This window comes from Choloepus didactylus, chromosome 6 (assembly GCF_015220235.1).
Source record: "Choloepus didactylus isolate mChoDid1 chromosome 6, mChoDid1.pri, whole genome shotgun sequence".
NCBI classification, from domain to species: domain Eukaryota; kingdom Metazoa; phylum Chordata; class Mammalia; order Pilosa; family Megalonychidae; genus Choloepus; species Choloepus didactylus.
The window spans coordinates 134,569,071-134,586,021 of record NC_051312.1 but is presented as its reverse complement, the minus strand read 5'-3'; the positions used below and the strand labels follow the sequence as shown (position 1 = coordinate 134,586,021).

General features: G+C 37.5%; 1 protein-coding gene across 3 annotated transcripts in view; it reads left to right on the top strand.

Moving 5' to 3' along the window:
* Positions 1-260: 260 nt before the first annotated feature.
* The window catches only part of DDX6 (DEAD-box helicase 6), a 30,250-nt gene continuing 13,559 nt past the window's right edge, over positions 261-16,951 (top strand). For 2 of the 3 annotated variants that reach the window (XM_037841668.1, XM_037841666.1), the window contains exons 1-4: positions 437-544; positions 2,956-3,427; positions 7,238-7,301; positions 8,230-8,334. In XM_037841668.1, coding sequence (XP_037697596.1) covers positions 3,228-3,427; positions 7,238-7,301; positions 8,230-8,334 — 369 coding nt within the window. In that variant the 5' untranslated portion in view covers positions 437-544; positions 2,956-3,227. Of the gene's footprint in view, positions 321-436; positions 545-2,955; positions 3,428-7,237; positions 7,302-8,229; positions 8,335-16,951 lie in introns of those variants that run through there. The other variant, XM_037841667.1, reaches the window with a different exon arrangement.

Genomic DNA, 16,951 nt, shown 5'->3' with positions numbered 1-16,951 from the left:
AACCATATTTCCTCTTCAAGTCGCTCTCCATTTGGGTCCCCGCTGGTCTCCCTGTCAGTGACAGAGAACACTCCTCCATTTTCTCCTCAGGGAGAGCTAAGGCCTGGGTTCATCCTGCCGCGAAGCAGAAGAGGCTGTGACGCCGCAGCGGGCGCAGCGACGGCTGCCTTCTCGCCATCTTGAGTGGAGGAGGAGCCGCGGCCGCCGCCATGCGGAGAGGCAGGGAAAGAGGGAGGGAGCGAGGGAGGGGGCAGAGGAGCCGAGTTAGCTCAGCCCGGGCGGCGACTTCGGCGGCTCCGTGAGAGCAGGCAGTGGCGGAGGTAGGGCGGGCCAGGCCCGGGGAGCTGGCGGCGCGGGCTACTCGGCCCAGCGGCCCCCAGAGCAAGGCGAGGGCGGGGGCGGGGGCGGGGGCGGGAGGAGACCGCAGCGAGGGGCCCGGGTGGGGGCGGGCTGAGGTTTCCGAGGAGGAAGGAGCCGCCGCCATTTTGGGAGCTTCGAGTCAACAATAAAGGACCGAGGGTACCGAGCGGGAGTGGCCTCGGCGGTAGGACTCGGGCCCGAGCCCGGGGAGTGGGGTGAGGTGGTGGGGCCGAGGTCAGAGGTGCGGTCGCTGCCGCGGGCAGCCTCGGACCTGGCGTGGGGGGCGCTCTGAGGCCTGGCCCGGGCCTTGGAGGAGGAAGGCGGGCGGCGGGCAGCGGTGTGGGGGAGCCTGAGAGGAGTATAATATAGGAATGCCGTGCGCGGCGGGTCCGGGGTAGGAGCGGGCCTAGTACTCGGGGGAGCTTTATTGAAGATGAGGGAACTGGGGACCATGGGGGGCGGCAAGGATTAGTGGTGTGGTGGAGGTTAAAGGGTACGAGGCGGCCCTATAGGGGGCGGCAGGGGTATGAGGGCCCTGCTAAGAAGAGACCCGGGCCTTACAGGTCGGTAACAAGGGGGTGTTTGTGGAGCCCCCGAGTCGTGGGGGAAAGGAGGGGCTTTCTGAGTTCGGGGTGTCTTTTGGAGGCCTTATGGGGGGAATCCCTATTGTTTCGTACCGGCGGAGCTGGTTGCGGGCTCATGTTGCGCAGATACGATTGCAGGGCCCCAACCCTTATGTGTTTATAGCCAGGGGAAGCGGACTTGAAGTGTGTGTGTTGGGAGGGGGTAGGGAGAAGACAAGAAATTACTGCTTCACAATTACGGGGCTCAAGTCATTGGCTTGTCTCACTTATCTTTCACTTCTTTTTCTCTTCTACCATTCCCTTTAACCCTCCGAATTATACCCAGTCATCCAACTTGCCCGGAGAAACTGCGCTGCGTTTGCAAACAAAAGCTCTTGTTAGGGATGACGCTAATGTTTTGGGTGTGAAACTGTCAATTGCTGACTACAGTCTGGGAAGTGCTGTAATTAACTCCACCGGGGGCTCTTCCCAGCTCGTCTATGTTTCCTTCATACTTTTGAAAATGTAGAAATACAACTTGCAAATCTAAGCTGAGAAGTGGTAGGAGGGATGTTTCCTTCTCTTAGACATAAAGCTGCAGTGCAGGATTCAGTTTCATTGAGAGGGGAGTAGTTACTGCATGGCCACATTTTGGAGCCAGGGAGAAAGAAGGTCTTATTATACATGATAGACAGTATCAGAGATTTTGAGATATTTCCCTCTTCATTCTCTTAGTGCTTTGCACACAAATAAGTCTCCCTGTGTGAATGACTACATGATACTGTTGATCATAATAATGTAAATCTGTCAATACAGGAAACCGTTTACTGCCTTGGGATTGAATTTAAGGTGGCAGTTAACCATGTTCTGCTTAAGTGGTCAGTCAGATTCAGGGAAACTATATAGAGGTATACAGCTTTGTGTATGTGATAATCTGATTTTCAATTAAAAAAAAAGATAAGCAGCATTTTTCAGTAAATTTTATTGAATTTGAGAAACCTTGGTGTATGCAAAAATAGTAATAAACTAGTGTATTTTTGGTAAGAAATGTACAGGAGTTAAAAAAAACTTAGTAGAATATATGCCTTTTTTCCTGGCTTTTGTAAATTAAATTTTTATTTCCAAAGTTTTAAATAAGAATTAGATTTTAGGAAAGATTTAAAAATAGATGAGACTGGTCCTTTTTTAAAAAACAAATATTAATTAGATTTAGTATTCTGGGTTTCTTGGAAAGTTTTACTAATGTCACTAGTGTGCTTAGCCTTCTCAGATATTTCCTTTTATGCAGGAAGTTTTGTGTTTTCATTTTCTAAAACAATAATGCTATTTTAAATTAGGATATGCCTTTTGAAAAATGTTATGTTAAAATGTAGCTAATTTTAAATATTCAGACTTTATTAAGGTAATTATTTTCTTGGCTGTTTTTCAAGCAAAATATTTTGGCATGTAGACGTGTGTATGCCTTGGCTGCTTCACTTACTGTTTTAAAGGGAAAAACTTAAGGGGAGAAAGAAGATACCTTTTTCTCGAATAACTTCTGTAGTAGAAATTCGTAAGGGCACAAAAATGTTTTTTTCTGATAGTGTCAAGTTCAAGTCAGAAGCTTGTGTATCTCTTCGACTCAGTTGCTGTCAGACAATAGAAAAGAATTGTCTTATTCATATGTAGATCTATATTAAGTAAATTGTGTGATATTTTACTGAGTTGTAATACAATTAAGTATAATGAATCATTGACTTTCAGAGGCGGGTGAGACTTGTAGAAATTCAGGGAGGAAACTGAAGTGAATTTAGTCAAAGAATCTTCCTAACTGATCCTCCCTTTGAGCTGAGGGTATTTGTTTAGGATTGGTCTGAATGTAGGTTTGGTTGTAGTTCATTTTCTCTGTCTCTCCTAGCCTGGCCAGAAGTGTAAATGTATTCTTAATTATTTAATTTAAAGGATTCTTTTAAAGGAGTTCTTTAAAAGGAAAGCAGAAAAGTTCTTTCTAACTTTCCTGTGTTTGCTAATTTAATTTTTTTCTGTGTTTCAGATTGAAGTGAGTGAATTCAGATATAATTCATCCTTGTTAGAGGGCTTTTTAAAAAATACAAGTTGATTCGGTGCATGAGAGCAAGTTACTGCTGCTTACCGTTCAGAGACTTACAGGTGCTTGCCTGCATTGCAATAAAGGACTCAATATATTGAGCAAGACTTATATTTATCTCTTCGTTTTGGAGAGCCTAATAAACTGTTATTACAGTTTCTCTACTGACTTTCAAAAGTTTTAAAGTTTGAAAGAGACATCTTTACAATTAACACAGCATGAGCACGGCCAGAACAGAGAACCCTGTTATAATGGGTCTTTCCAGTCAAAATGGTCAGCTGAGGGGCCCTGTGAAGCCCAGCAGTGGCCCTGGAGGAGGGGGAACACAGACACAGCAACAGATGAACCAGCTGAAAAACACCAACACAATCAATAATGGCACTCAACAGCAAGCACAGAGTATGACCACCACTATTAAGTAAGTGTTGGAATAAAAAACAAACTTGGGGGTCCCAGGTCATTTCTTTTTGTTACTTTGTTGTTGACTGCTTTGTGTATACCTTAACTGTTTTGATTGTAGAGGACAGGTGACTGTTTTATGCCCACAAGGTATTTGCAGTAAAACAGTGTTCCACTGCCATAATTTATTGAGGTTTATTCAGTGGTGAACCATAGGCACAGATGGTATATATCAATCTCATACAGATTATTTTTTTAAACATTTCTGACTTTCATAAATAGCTCAGTATAGCAGTTATTAGCTGAGTTTGTTATACATGTATGAAGTTACCAGGTTTATCTTGTTTTGGTCATCATAGGTTTTTCCTAGTGTTATAACTGCTTCTTACCCTAGTTGAAGCGTCAGTAAAAAGCCAATTTCAAGTTTTAATGTAAGCACTCAGACTTGGCTTAGTTTTCTGAACTACTAGCATATTCACTCATAGAATATTTTTCCATAAGTTTGTTTATTTTTGTCTATGAAACTTCGCTTTTCTGCTTTTTTTTTAGGTTTCTTAGCAAAAATAACCAATTATAAATAGGGAACTCGGGATTTTGAACTCTTGGAAATCAACACTTTTGAATGGTCTCAGACCACTTGATTGACTCTGAAATCTTTCTATAGAGTATTTTTTCATTTAAAGCTGAAAGTTTGTAGGCTGTGTCATCTTTAAGTGCGTATTTTAGATGATTTTAGTGGTAACTGCCACTAAAAATACAGTTATAGGAAGTTAACGTCTAAGACTCTTGACCTTTTTAAGACTCTTGACCTTTTTTGAGGTTTGGCTTTTGTTGTTAGAAATCTAGCCATATAAATTGATTTTAACCTCTAGAAAATTTTCTTTAAGGTGATGGAATTTTGGTTCACTGAACTGGGTAGTAGTATGTTTTATTGAAACCTAGATTTTTTTCTGTGTTTAAGCAGCATTGCCTAAAGAAATACAATCCTCATAAACTACCTGGATGCTGTAGAGATGGTTTCTGCTATGTGATGATTAATTTCTCTGGTGATCTGTCAGAATTAATTCCCAACAGAATTGGTTTGGACTCCGGGAAAATCACCGTTAATGCATGTTCTGTTACTTTTAAGGTGGATTCTTTAATTAGTGTAGAAATAAAAATACTAAATTGTAGTTTGTCTTTTGACAAAACAAAATTTAGGCTATATTTTTATCCTTAAGGATGAAAACATAAATCTGTTAGTTCATAATGACACAGTATTTCCTATATTCTAATTTGAGACAACAGTGGGTGATCCTCCTTTTTTGCTTTTCCAAGGATTAATGGTTTGTTTTCAGTGCTCTTGGTTCTTCAAATGACAGTTCAAGTGTCATCTCTTCCATGAAGCCTTCTAGATCCCGTCAGCTGTCTCAGAACTCTTCTAATACTTATCTCTGTTGCTCATTTTCTCATTTTAAATAATTCTTTGTTTTGTTTTTTTTTCACTTCATAAGATTCAAGTTCCTTGTAGGCAGATTTTGCATTGTGTCTTCTGCATTTTTATTTGTTGTTTGTTGAATTAGATGACATAGCAAGCTGGTCTCCTAGGATGTTGAAATGGCATGTTTGCTCAAAATTTTTGATGGTATAGATGAAGTAAAATTATTTACTTAGGATGCTTTGAACCAGTAGTAAATAGTTATCTGTTAGAGAAGCTTGGATTATGTGTGGCCTAGATTTTTAAGTAAAATTTTATAAATAAAGACTCAGATGTTTTGGTGCCCGGATTACATAAAATAGCTACAGTGAAATCAGCAAAAACTTTATTTGAAAGTTATTGTCTGCAAATAGTTCCTCACAATCTTTATTTTTTATTAATTTTATTAGAGAAGTTGTAGGTTTACAGAAAACTGTGTAGGAAATAGAGTTCTCCCAATCACCCCCTCCCCCCTACACAGTTTTCACTGTTATTAAGACTTTCCATTAGTGTGGTACCTTTGTTAAAATTGGTGAAACAGTATTATTATAATTATACTATTAATTATGTCCATAGTTTAGGTTCACTGCATTGTACAGTCTTAACAGTTTTTTTTTTTCTAGTATATATATAACCTAAAATTTCCCCTTCTGACTGCTTTCAAATATATAATTCATTGGTGTTAATTACTTCACAATGTTGTGCTGCCATCACCATCATCCATTTCCAGACTTTTCTATCTCTCTGTACCAATTAAGCATTAACTTCCCATTCCTTACCCCTTACCTGGCCTCTGGTAATCTGTATTCTAGTTTCTGACTCTTTTGAATTTGCTTATTTTAATTCCATATCATCGAGATCACCCAATGTTTGTCCTTTGGGAACTGGCTTATTTCATTTAACATGGTATCTTAAAGATTCATTCATGTTGTTGCATATATATCAGAACTTCATTCCTTTTTATGGCTGAATAAATAATTTCATTGTATGTATATACCACAATTTGTTTATCCATTCATCAGTGTAGGAAATAGACACTTGGGTTGCTTCTAATATTGGCAGTTGGGTCACTTCTAATATTGGCAGTTGTAAATAATGCCATTGTGAACATTGGCGTGCAATTATCTGTTTGAGTCCCTGCTTTCTATTTTTTTTGGGTACATACCTAGAAGTGAGATTGCCGGGTCATATGATAATTTTGTACTTAATAACTGTTTGAGGAACTGCCAAAGTGTTTTCCACAACAGCTGCACCATTTTACATTTCCACCAACAATGAACGAGTGTTCCTGTTTCTCCACATCCTCTCCAATACGTTATTTTCCATTTTTTTTTAAAGGTAGCCATTCTGGTGGGTTTGAAATAGTGATTCAGAGTTTTGATTTGCATTTTCTGAAAGGTTATTGATGTTGAGCATCTTTTCATGTGCTTATTAACCATTTGTGTATCTTCTTTGGAGAAATCTGACAATCTTTTTTATTAGATGCTTTGGATATTAATTTTATTATTTAAAGTTTGAATCTGACCAAAAAGAACAATTTATTTCTATTTTCCTTTTTTTTTCTCTTTTATTGTTTTAAGCATCTCTAGTAAAAAGGTTGAGAGATAATTAACAGCTCATATTGCATTCTTATTTTGTGAGGCAGTGTGCTGAGTACTTTATATAAACTATTTTGTATAATTCTTAATAGCTCAATTTATGTATAAGAAAATAGATTCAGAAAAGTAACTTATGCAAGGTTATATAGAACTAGAAAGTAGAGTCAGGACTTGTACTCAGGTCTGAAATTTCAGAGCTCTTGGGTTTAACTAGTCACTAGTAGTAATAAACTCAGATGCCTACAGGAGATTGTGTCAAATTATGGGGTACTTGTCCAATTTAAAAGGAGTAGCTCCTTGATTTTAAACTCCAGTTACTCAGCTCTGTCAGAATATTACCATGTAGAAATTTGGAATTAGTGTTCCTAAAGCTTCCAGTTTTTTTTCAAGAAAAGCTGGAATCTGGACTTTAATGTGACATCTCCTAAATTTCAAATGTTGGTAACTAATTTAAGTTAGAACACACATCTACACACTATCTAGTTCAAACAAAACACACACAGATTGCCAGTTGTGACAGCTGTACTAACTACACTGTTTACAGAGTAGATGCCTTACTCCCTTCTCTTTTTAATTTTTGATCCTCTATAGATGAGTCTTAAGAACACTTCTAAAGTTGTTTAACCCTGTTGTTAACTGTATTAAGTTTATGGCAATATATTAAATTTGTTGTGCTGGTTTAGAGCTTATTTATAATTAATATTAAACATCTTTATATTATTAGAATTGTGATGGTGTGAATTTTGGTACTTCAGTTTTACTGTATTTTCTCTAGACCTGGTGACGACTGGAAAAAGACTTTAAAACTCCCTCCAAAGGATCTAAGAATCAAAACTTCGGTAAGTCGGTTGCAAAATTTAAGTGGAAAAAATGGTGTGGAGACTATAGAAGCAAAGTAGTTGACAATAGATACTGTGTGTTTACTGATAAGTAGGTTGAAATGGTTGAAATTGTATAGACCATATACGTTGAGTTGCCAAATATTTCCACCATTCTTTGAAATATTTAATTATTTACTTATTTGTATGTGTGTATACACATTATATAATATATGTTTATACATATGTACATCTTATCTAACTGTGGAGTGCTTTTATGATTTTTAAGGCATTTTGTCAGATTTCTTTTTTGCTCCCAACAATACTATAAGATATTCAGGCTAGGTTTTATCCCCATTTTGTGGATGAGAAACCTGCAGTTCACAGAGGTTAGTTCTGTGTAGCCCAGTGTTCTCAATTAAAGGTAGGGGCAGTTTTGCCTCACAGGGGACATTTAGCAATCTAAGTCTAGAGACATTTTTGGTTATCAAAATTGTGGTGATGCTATAGGACAGCCTCTTAACAACAAAAAATTTTCTGGCCAAAAACATTAGTGTTGCTGAGCTTGAGAAACCCTGACTTAGTCCAAGATTTGTGGCATATGAGTCATTGAGCCAGGATTTGACTTTATATCTTGAGACTTCCAATTCACAGCATGATCCTTGTATAGAAATAACAGTATTCCACAAGTTCTTAGACAAATATGACCAGAGGGTAGCCTTTCCCCAAAGCATAATTTTTAAATGATTTGTGTGTATTGAAGGGAGAGTGGTTATTTTCCAGGAATAGTTGAAATACAGATCAAGACAGAAGTAATCTGCATTTATTTATATTTAAGATGGGGTTGGTAAAGAATTAAAGTCTCTCAGACAGATTTTTAAGAATGCCAACTACCAGAGGAATGCAGTTCTCATATTTTGTTTTCTTGTTGTTTTGTTTGTTTGACTAGGATGTGACCTCCACAAAAGGAAATGAGTTTGAAGATTACTGTTTGAAACGGGAGTTGCTGATGGGAATTTTTGAAATGGGCTGGGAAAAGCCATCTCCTATTCAGGTGTGTTTCCCCTTTTAATCACATATATAATGTTATGAATCAAGCATTACTTATTTTTCTTTTTATCTGTGGGAATGGTACAATGAACCAGTATTTCTCTGTGTGTGTATATGAATCTATACATATAAATACACATGCACATATACAGTCACTTTATTTTTCAGACCCTTCTTTCTCCAGTTTAGTTTTATTGAGATATATTCACATACCCTACAGTCATCCACAGTGTACAGTCATTTGTTCACAGTACCATCATAATAGTTGTGTATTTATCACCAAAATCAATTTTTGAACATTCTCATTACTCCAAAACAAAAAAATAAAAATAAGAATAAAAATACAAGAACATCCAAAACATCCCATCCCCCTATTTATTTAATTTTTGTTTCCATTTTTCCACTCATCTGTCCATACTCTGGATAGAGGGAATGTGAGCCGCAAGGTTTTCACAGTCACACAGTCACACCGTGTAAGCTACATAGTTATATAATTGTCTTCAAGGATTGAGGCTGCTTGGTTGCAATTCAACAGTTTCAGCTATTTCCTTCTACCTATTCTAGTACACTAAAAACTAAAAAGGGATAGCTATATAATGCATAAAAATAACCCCAGAATAACCTCACAACTCCATCTGAAATCTCTCAGCCACTGAAACTTTATTTTGTTTCATTTCTCTTCCCCCTTTTGTTCAAGAAGACTTTCTCAGTCCCATGATGTCAGGTCCAGGCTTATCCCCGGGAGTCATGTCCCATGTCTCCAGGAAGATTTACATCCCTGAGAGTCACTATGTAGTGGGGAGGGCTGTGAGTTTACCTGCCAAGTGGTCTTAGAGAGAGAGGGGTCACATCTGAGCAACAAAAAAGGTTCTCTGGGAGAGACTCTTAGGCACAATTATAAGTAGGCATAGCCTCTCCTTGGCAGTAACAGGCTTCATAAGGCCAAGCCCAAAGATCAAGGCTCAGCCTCCTAAATTGGTAGTTCCCAATGCTTGTGAGAATATTGTAATTCCCTAGAAGGCGAAGTTTAATATTTTTGCATTTATCCCCAGTCCCTCATGGGGGCTTTGCAAATGCATTTTTATTCTCTGCCCAAATTACTTTGGGATGAATTGGGGTTTCACACTAATCTTTCAGACCCTTTTAAGGATAAGTGACAAAATCATGTCCCTTTACCCTGAAATATTTCAGTGTAACATCCTAAGGTAGGATATGCTCTTTTATAACCACAGTATAGTTGTCTTCTTCAGTCAATTTAACATCCTCTGTCATTTATATTCCAATTTTCAGTTGTCTCCCATATGTCCTTGATAGTATTTTTTTCTCTGCTGTACTGGAGTCATCAGGTATTATGTCCCTTTTAATAGAACATTCCTCATTTTAGGTATATCTGGTGTTTCCCTGTAGTTAGATTCAAGTTAAACATTCTCAGCTGGAATATTGCAGAAGTCATGTTGTGGCCTTCCCAATGTATCACATTTGGAGGCTTACACAATGTCCATCTATTACTTATTGGTTATATTCATTTTAATTATCCAGTCAAGGTGTTGTTTGATATTCCTATTGTATCGTTACTGTCTTTTCCCTCTCCCTTGAAATAAAGTAGTCTGTGGGGAGCACTTTAAGACTGAGTATCCTAATCTTTCATCAGAATATTCCCTTCGTTTTTAAAGCACCCACTGATGATTCTTACTTGATCTGATTTTTACTATGATGGTACAAAGTGATGAGTTTCCAATTTTGTTACTCCTTCCACAATGGGCTCTATAAGAAAGAACCTTCCTTTATCCCCTCCTTGTTTATCTCTGTTATCATTATGGACTCGTGAATCCCTCTGTTTTTTTCTTTGGTATTTTTGTGCCCAAATTGTCCCTGATTTGGCCAGTGGGAACTCCTTCTAGCTGGGTCCTGTGTTCTTGTGATGTGCCCCCTTAATTTTTCTTGTGCACTTCCTTTCTTTATGTTAAAACATGATGCCAGGCTTATCTTGTACCTCCACTGCTCCAGCTTTGGTATCACGCATTCTCCAAGGAGCCCTGATTAGAGACCAAGATCTGGACACTAGGTGTCCTCTTACTACTTGGCCCTTTTAATGGAAAGAGCAAGGAAATATATGGATGTATATCTATACACACAAGCATACAAACATGTATATGTACACATAAACATGTGTTGATAAATAGGTGCTTGTTGCTTTCAGTTAAGTTGAATTCATGCTAATAAATATAAACCCTGTGGCATCACTTGAGTATTTTTCATTGAGCAAACATGTTTGTGTGACCTAGAAGGTGTTAGGCACTGGTGATGCTTTGAAGAACAAGACATAGGGTTCTTGATCTCACAATCGGTGGAAAGCTAATTGTACAGACAGTTGATGTCTGTATAGTATGATGGGCACTTTTCCAGTTAAAATTGCAAAGATATGTAGCCATTAGGGGAAAATGAGAAAACTGAGAGAAGTAATCCATGTTGCAAGCACAGAGCACAGGGATAGTGATTGCCCAGAGGTGAAAGTGCCTTTGTGGATGAACCAAAAGAAGTTTTATTATGGCTGGACAAAGTATCATGATAAGACTACGTATCATCAGATATATAGGCAATTGGGGTGATATATTAAAATTTAGAGGTCTTCTTTACTATGATGTAATTCATGTTAATCTATTTGTCTTAGTTTTCTGGTTGCTAAGACAAATACACAGTGAATTGGCTTAAACAGGAGGAATTTATTGGCCCATGGTTTTGAGGTTAGAAGTCCAAAATCAAGGCATCAGCAAGGTGATCCTTCCTTCCTTGAGTCCTTGGTTTTTCTGTTAGATGGCCATGTACATGGCGATGTCCTCTCTTTTCTCTCCTGGGTTCCATTGACTTCCAGCTTCTTGTTTCTCCATGTGACTTTCTCTTCATAAAGCCTCCAGTAGTAGGATTAAGGCCCAACCTCATTCCTTTGGTCCACACCGTAACTAAAGATAGCATCTTCAAAAGGTTCACACCCACAGGAATGGATTAAGAAGAAGAACATGTTTTTCTGGGATACATGATTCAATTGAATTTAGAATGTCTTGATGAAATTAAGATAATCTATGTCCACAGGTGAGCTTGGTCTAGAGAGTATTTAAGAGCATTAGCTGTACAGTCAGATGGGCCTGATTGAATCCGACTTTACTCCTTTCAAAGTTGGTTATTTGAATACTTATCTAAACCTCAATTTCCTCACCTATAAAATTTGAGTAATAGTATATACCTTGGGGTTTGTATGAAGATTGAGGTAATAAAGCTTAGTACCTGTGATGCTCAGTAAATGTTTAATGGGTTATTATTTCATCTGGTAGTTCTGTCAAAAAAGGGAATTTGGTTAATTTAGCAGACCTGTTTCTTGATGGATCTTTGCTGCCTCATTTTTCCTACCTAATATTAACATTTTAAATTGGCTTTGTTACTTGTACTCTCAACGTTAGTGTAACATATAAAGCAGTTAGCTCTCTGGTCACTTAGCCAGTCGGACATGCAGCTTTTTCTGTAAAGTAGGAATAAGTAGCCTCCCTCACAGAATTTTTAATTTTGAAGATCAGATGTAATGTGTAAGCAAAGTGTTTTGATAAAGCAGAGCACCGTAAAGATATATAAAGTATTATTTTAGATATCTAAGACCACGGTTCGTATTGTCTTTCTTCCCTGTTGTTTTGTCCTGAGATTCATGGAAAGCACAAGATTATGTGTTTCTTAGAATCATTGGGTGTAACAAACCATAAATACTAGGATTGAAGAACTGAAAAGGAATTTAGAGACCTTCTAGTAAAATCCAGCCTCCTGGCTGGCTGCCTTCTATTCTTTTCATTCTTATCTACCTTCTCTCCTTACTTAGTTTTCCTATTTTGTTTTTTATTTTCCTAAACTGTGTCTATTTTCTTCTACAGTACTTGGTTATACTGTTCTATGCAGGCGTATCCCACCCCCACCCCCCCAAATAGTAGTTTAAACTTTGATCAGATAGGTGAGGTGAGTCTTCTGCATGTGAGTCTATTTTAAGAGCTGAAACTTAGTTGCAGTTTGGCTATAAGAGTATTGGAAAATGAGGCATTTAGAATTGTATAGTTAAAAAAGAAGATTTTGCACTGGCAGGCTGGAACCAGTTATGCTGCAGATTGCTCCCACACATCTTCATCTGTGACTATAGTTCTAGGTCTGAGTGCTATGTCCAGTAGTATGCCATTCTAAAGGCATAGGTTTATAGGAACACAGACTTCTTTGGAGGGTCTAAGAAAACATACTGTTTTATTCTGCTTAATGTTGTAAAACTTTATATTAACTTTGAGACTATGATGGAGAGGTGGCAGCTCTTGCTGCTTCCAGAACTTAGTCATACCTTTTGAAGACTTTTTAGATAAGAAGGGGAAGAAATGGCAGATAATCTATTATTGAGGGAAGTAATGAAGTTCCTTAAAGTTAGTAACAAAATTTCATACCAGGACGAGAATCTCATTGTTTTGTCAACTGGGTGTCTGACAGTTTATTTATAGTTAGGAATTTACTGGCATTCTTAATTCTTTTATAAGTCATTTATCCTGCTAACATGGATTTCATATACTAGAAGAATTGTTTTCCATTGAGGAAATGCTGCATTCAAAGACTTGGGAAATAATTCTTCTAGCCATAATAAATTCATGTTAGCAGGAGAAATGACTTAACAAAAGGATTCAGGAACCATCAGACTTTTTCCACAGTGGCTGCACTGTACCATTTTACATTCCCACCAGCAGTTCCACATCCTTGCCCATACTTGTTACTATCTGCAGACCTAAGCTTGAATGCTGGTTCTAGAATTTTTTGCTTTGTGTCCTTGGGCAAAAACAGTCTCTCAGAATCCATTTTGTTGGTTGTAAAACAAATGTAAAATACCTAACTTGAAAGGGTGTAGCTAACAAAGTATGTGAGTACCTAACATAATGCCCAGCATATAGTAAGCATTAAACAATTTCTAGTTTCCTTCCTCTTTTCCTCCTCCATGATATTTCCCCATGATTTCCTTTGGGTTTCAAAGCTGTCTAAGCCTGACTTGAATTCTCTTGCTTTACATTATCTGATCTTCTTGGGAAACAGTGGTAGGAAACACCATGGGTGTGTTGAATTCTCTGACTGCTAATCATAATGCCACCATATGGGGTAGAATAGTAATGCATCTTAACTGCCAAATAGGTGAACAGACTAGCCTACTTACTTTGTTAAAGCATTATCCTTAAACAGTTTCTATAGGGCATAATCCCTGTCAAAGAGGGTAAAGGAATAGAAGAGTAGATGGCTTTAATCCAAGTCAGTCAAAAAGTGATCTAAAAGTAGGAATTAGCATACCCACAGTCTAAAGTAAAAGTTTTAAACTTTTAAAGGACCTGACCCAGCAAGTCATTGGAGGACCCTTGGAGAGCACCCCTTACTACCTTTTTTTTTTTTTTTTTAAATAAAAGGGGCTTATTTGGTTACAGACTTACAGTCCTAAGGCCATGAAAGTGTCCAAACTAAGGCATCAACCAGATGATAACCTTCATTGAACGGCTGATGGCATCTAGAACACCTCTGTCAGCTGAGAAGGCATGTGGCTGGCTCTACTCCTTTTTGAAGTAGTATTTGCAGTTGGGCCATAAAAACCACAGAAGAGAATGAACCCCTGGGGTTTATGGGAACCTTCAGAACAACTGATGACAGAGTTGACCCTAAGATGGTGTGAAGAGATTAAGACCAAAAATGTCAAAGCCAAGGTTTTCTTTGACCTGCTTTACCCTATTAAGCAGCCTATTTTATGCTGGCTATAGGAACAAGATAAGAGTATTGTCATTGGAACACTTTCCCAGTTCGAACAGCTGTGTTATTCTGATCATATGGAACCCCTCTGACCTGTGATTGGGGCCCTGGGTAGAATGGGTGTCATGGTGGGAGATGGTAGGCATGATGTTTATGACTTAGGTGTTTCTGTAAGTTTAGTGTGCTAGAGCTATTTCTTTTGGTCATTAGCCCATCCAGCCGTAGGAGGGACGTATTATGTCGGTGATTAACAGTGAACCACTAGGTGAACTTTTCCAACCATCCATTGTACAGTTTTTTTTTTGTTGTTGTTGTTTGTTTTTTGTTTTTTTCCTGGATAGTTGTGTATTCACTTCTGGATCAGACAAGTGAATGAACTGTGAATTTCCTTTATTTTGTTGCTGTCAACAAGACACACTTATGATTGAGTGAATAATTTTTCAGCCTTTAGGAAGGCTTCTTAAAGATTAAAAATGTGTCCTGTTTTGAAGACTAAGGATTTTGTTTCCTTTTTTGATCTTTCCTTAGCAAGTGCTAGTTTGAAAATTCTGTTTTTACAGTGACACATGGTATATTTTGCTAAATTGTTGAGCATGTGTCATTTTTAAGAACAAAACCAAACCATTCTGTAAGTCCTGTTTTACAAACATGACAATAATGATAGGGCGTATGCTTTAAATTTTTGTATGTTAGTAACGATTAGCAAAACTTTATGTTTTGAAGCTGAAGGAAGAAAAAGGAGTCTTTCCTCTCTGATTATATATCGTGTGGAGGATTTTGAAGAAAAATTAAGGTTTTAAAAGAATTTCTAAGGTTTTGAATGTAACCTTTACAAATGGACAGTCACCTTCAAATTTAGGAATGTAACAATATGTTAGATATAATTACTGAAAATTGTATTAGCCTTTTATCAAAGGAATACATGTTGAATTTCCGTTCATTTTCAAGGGTCTAGAGCCAAGAATTAGGTTCCAAATTCTGACTTCTTTATTCCTTTCTTTTCGGAGTCTTAAGTGGTAAAATATGCTGTTGCTAGATATTTGATTAACTAGTGTCATGTCCACACTGCACTCCCAATCCTTTCAGCCTTCATTTGGAATTTACCTACCATAAGCAAGATCAGAGCAAAGAACGCCCTGGATTCAGCTTTCATCTGTCGTAAGGAATGGTAATAGCCCTCTAGAAACAAAAATGTGCTTTGTCCTTTTATTTAATAGTTATAGTTAACTTTGTTCTCATCATATAGAAATCACAGACTGACCACATAAACTTTTATGATGTAGAAACCTTATTTTGTTACTTTTAGAAATTTATTTGGGTAAAGGCCCTGAAACAATGTATGAACATGTGTTTAAAACATTTTCATCTAAATATATAATCCTTTGTTTTTATTAATTTACTTATTTGAACATTTTTATTTTGAAATAATTTCAAACTTACTGGATAGTTGCAAAAATAATACAAAATCCATAAAGAGAACTCCAGTTTACCCCACATACTGATCAGGTACCCAAATCCACCAATTAACGTTTTGTCACATAAAAGTTGTCTTAAATGTTTTTCATGTTTTTAGCTAAGGATGGCTTTATAAGAAAAAAGAAAAAAAAAAAACCAGTTTCTTTAAGCAAAATCTGTGGAGAGTTTCTGGCCTATATGTTTGATGTAATGTTAGAAGCAGCCTCTGTTGCCACTTAGGCTATTAGTTTGTATTAAGCTATTGACATTGTCTTTTCTTCCCTTATGACCAAGGCATGAGTTTCAAAATGACTATTAGGGTCCAGTGTTTTACCATATCACCAGTAGATCTACCACATCCTTTAGCAAAGTTTAAATTTTGGCCTTGTTACTACTATTTACTAATTGGAGCCATATTAAGAAACCTGAATCACCTGCAGTTAGTTGGTAATACTGTTTGTCTCAGAAATGTCACTGCTTCATTGAATCATTATATTAGGTTTTAGAATTAGAAGTGAGGAGGCAAATTTCATCTAGCTAGCTAAATTTGGAGTGACAATATAATTTTTTGAATTGATACTTGACCACAGGATTAGGTGGCAATCTGATTATTACAGAGAATTGTAAAGACTTCTTTTTGTTTGTTTGTTTTTTAGCCATTGGGACCTTAATTCTTTTTAGATGAATATCCTTCTTAGGGTCTGAGCTTAGAACTGTCTTAGAGAGAGAGTGAGAGCCTATGATTGAATAACTGCAGTGTCTTTTGGACAAGATGGCACTGTTATTTGTCTTTAGAGGGTTTTTTTTGTTTGTTTTTTAACTCTCAGCTTTTTCCGTTTGTACCTCTTCTCTTTTTTAATTTCAATAACTGTTGGGAATCCTTTGCTGTTGTTTGGGAAATTTGTTCTATGTTAATAGGAAAAGTTACCTATTGCAAAATATGCGTGACAAAGCAAACTAAAATATGAAAATGAGAAGTCACCCTTAGTGATGTGACCAAGGATTGAGAGGAGCACATTTCAGGACACATTTCAGGCCAGAAGAAGTTGGTTGTGAGACCCAGACCTTGGAGTTTTATGTGATATAATAAATGCCAATTAGGACCTTAGGTAAAACTTCAGTCTTATCCTGTTTTGTGCAAGGAGAACTTGTCCAACCTACGGTTTTTCACTGGAGTCAAATTGGTGTACTAGTCTTAAAATATCATATTTAGTCTTTCCTTTGTGTTGTTTGAGCCTGTTTTTCCCCCATTTTTAGTTGTGAAATGTCGTTTGTTCCCTTCACCCCCCATATATTCAGATCCTCTTTATGGGTCAGCCCAAGTTTCTCCTCTTTCTTTAAGCCGTCCCGTTTGTTGTTGATGCTCAAGCTCC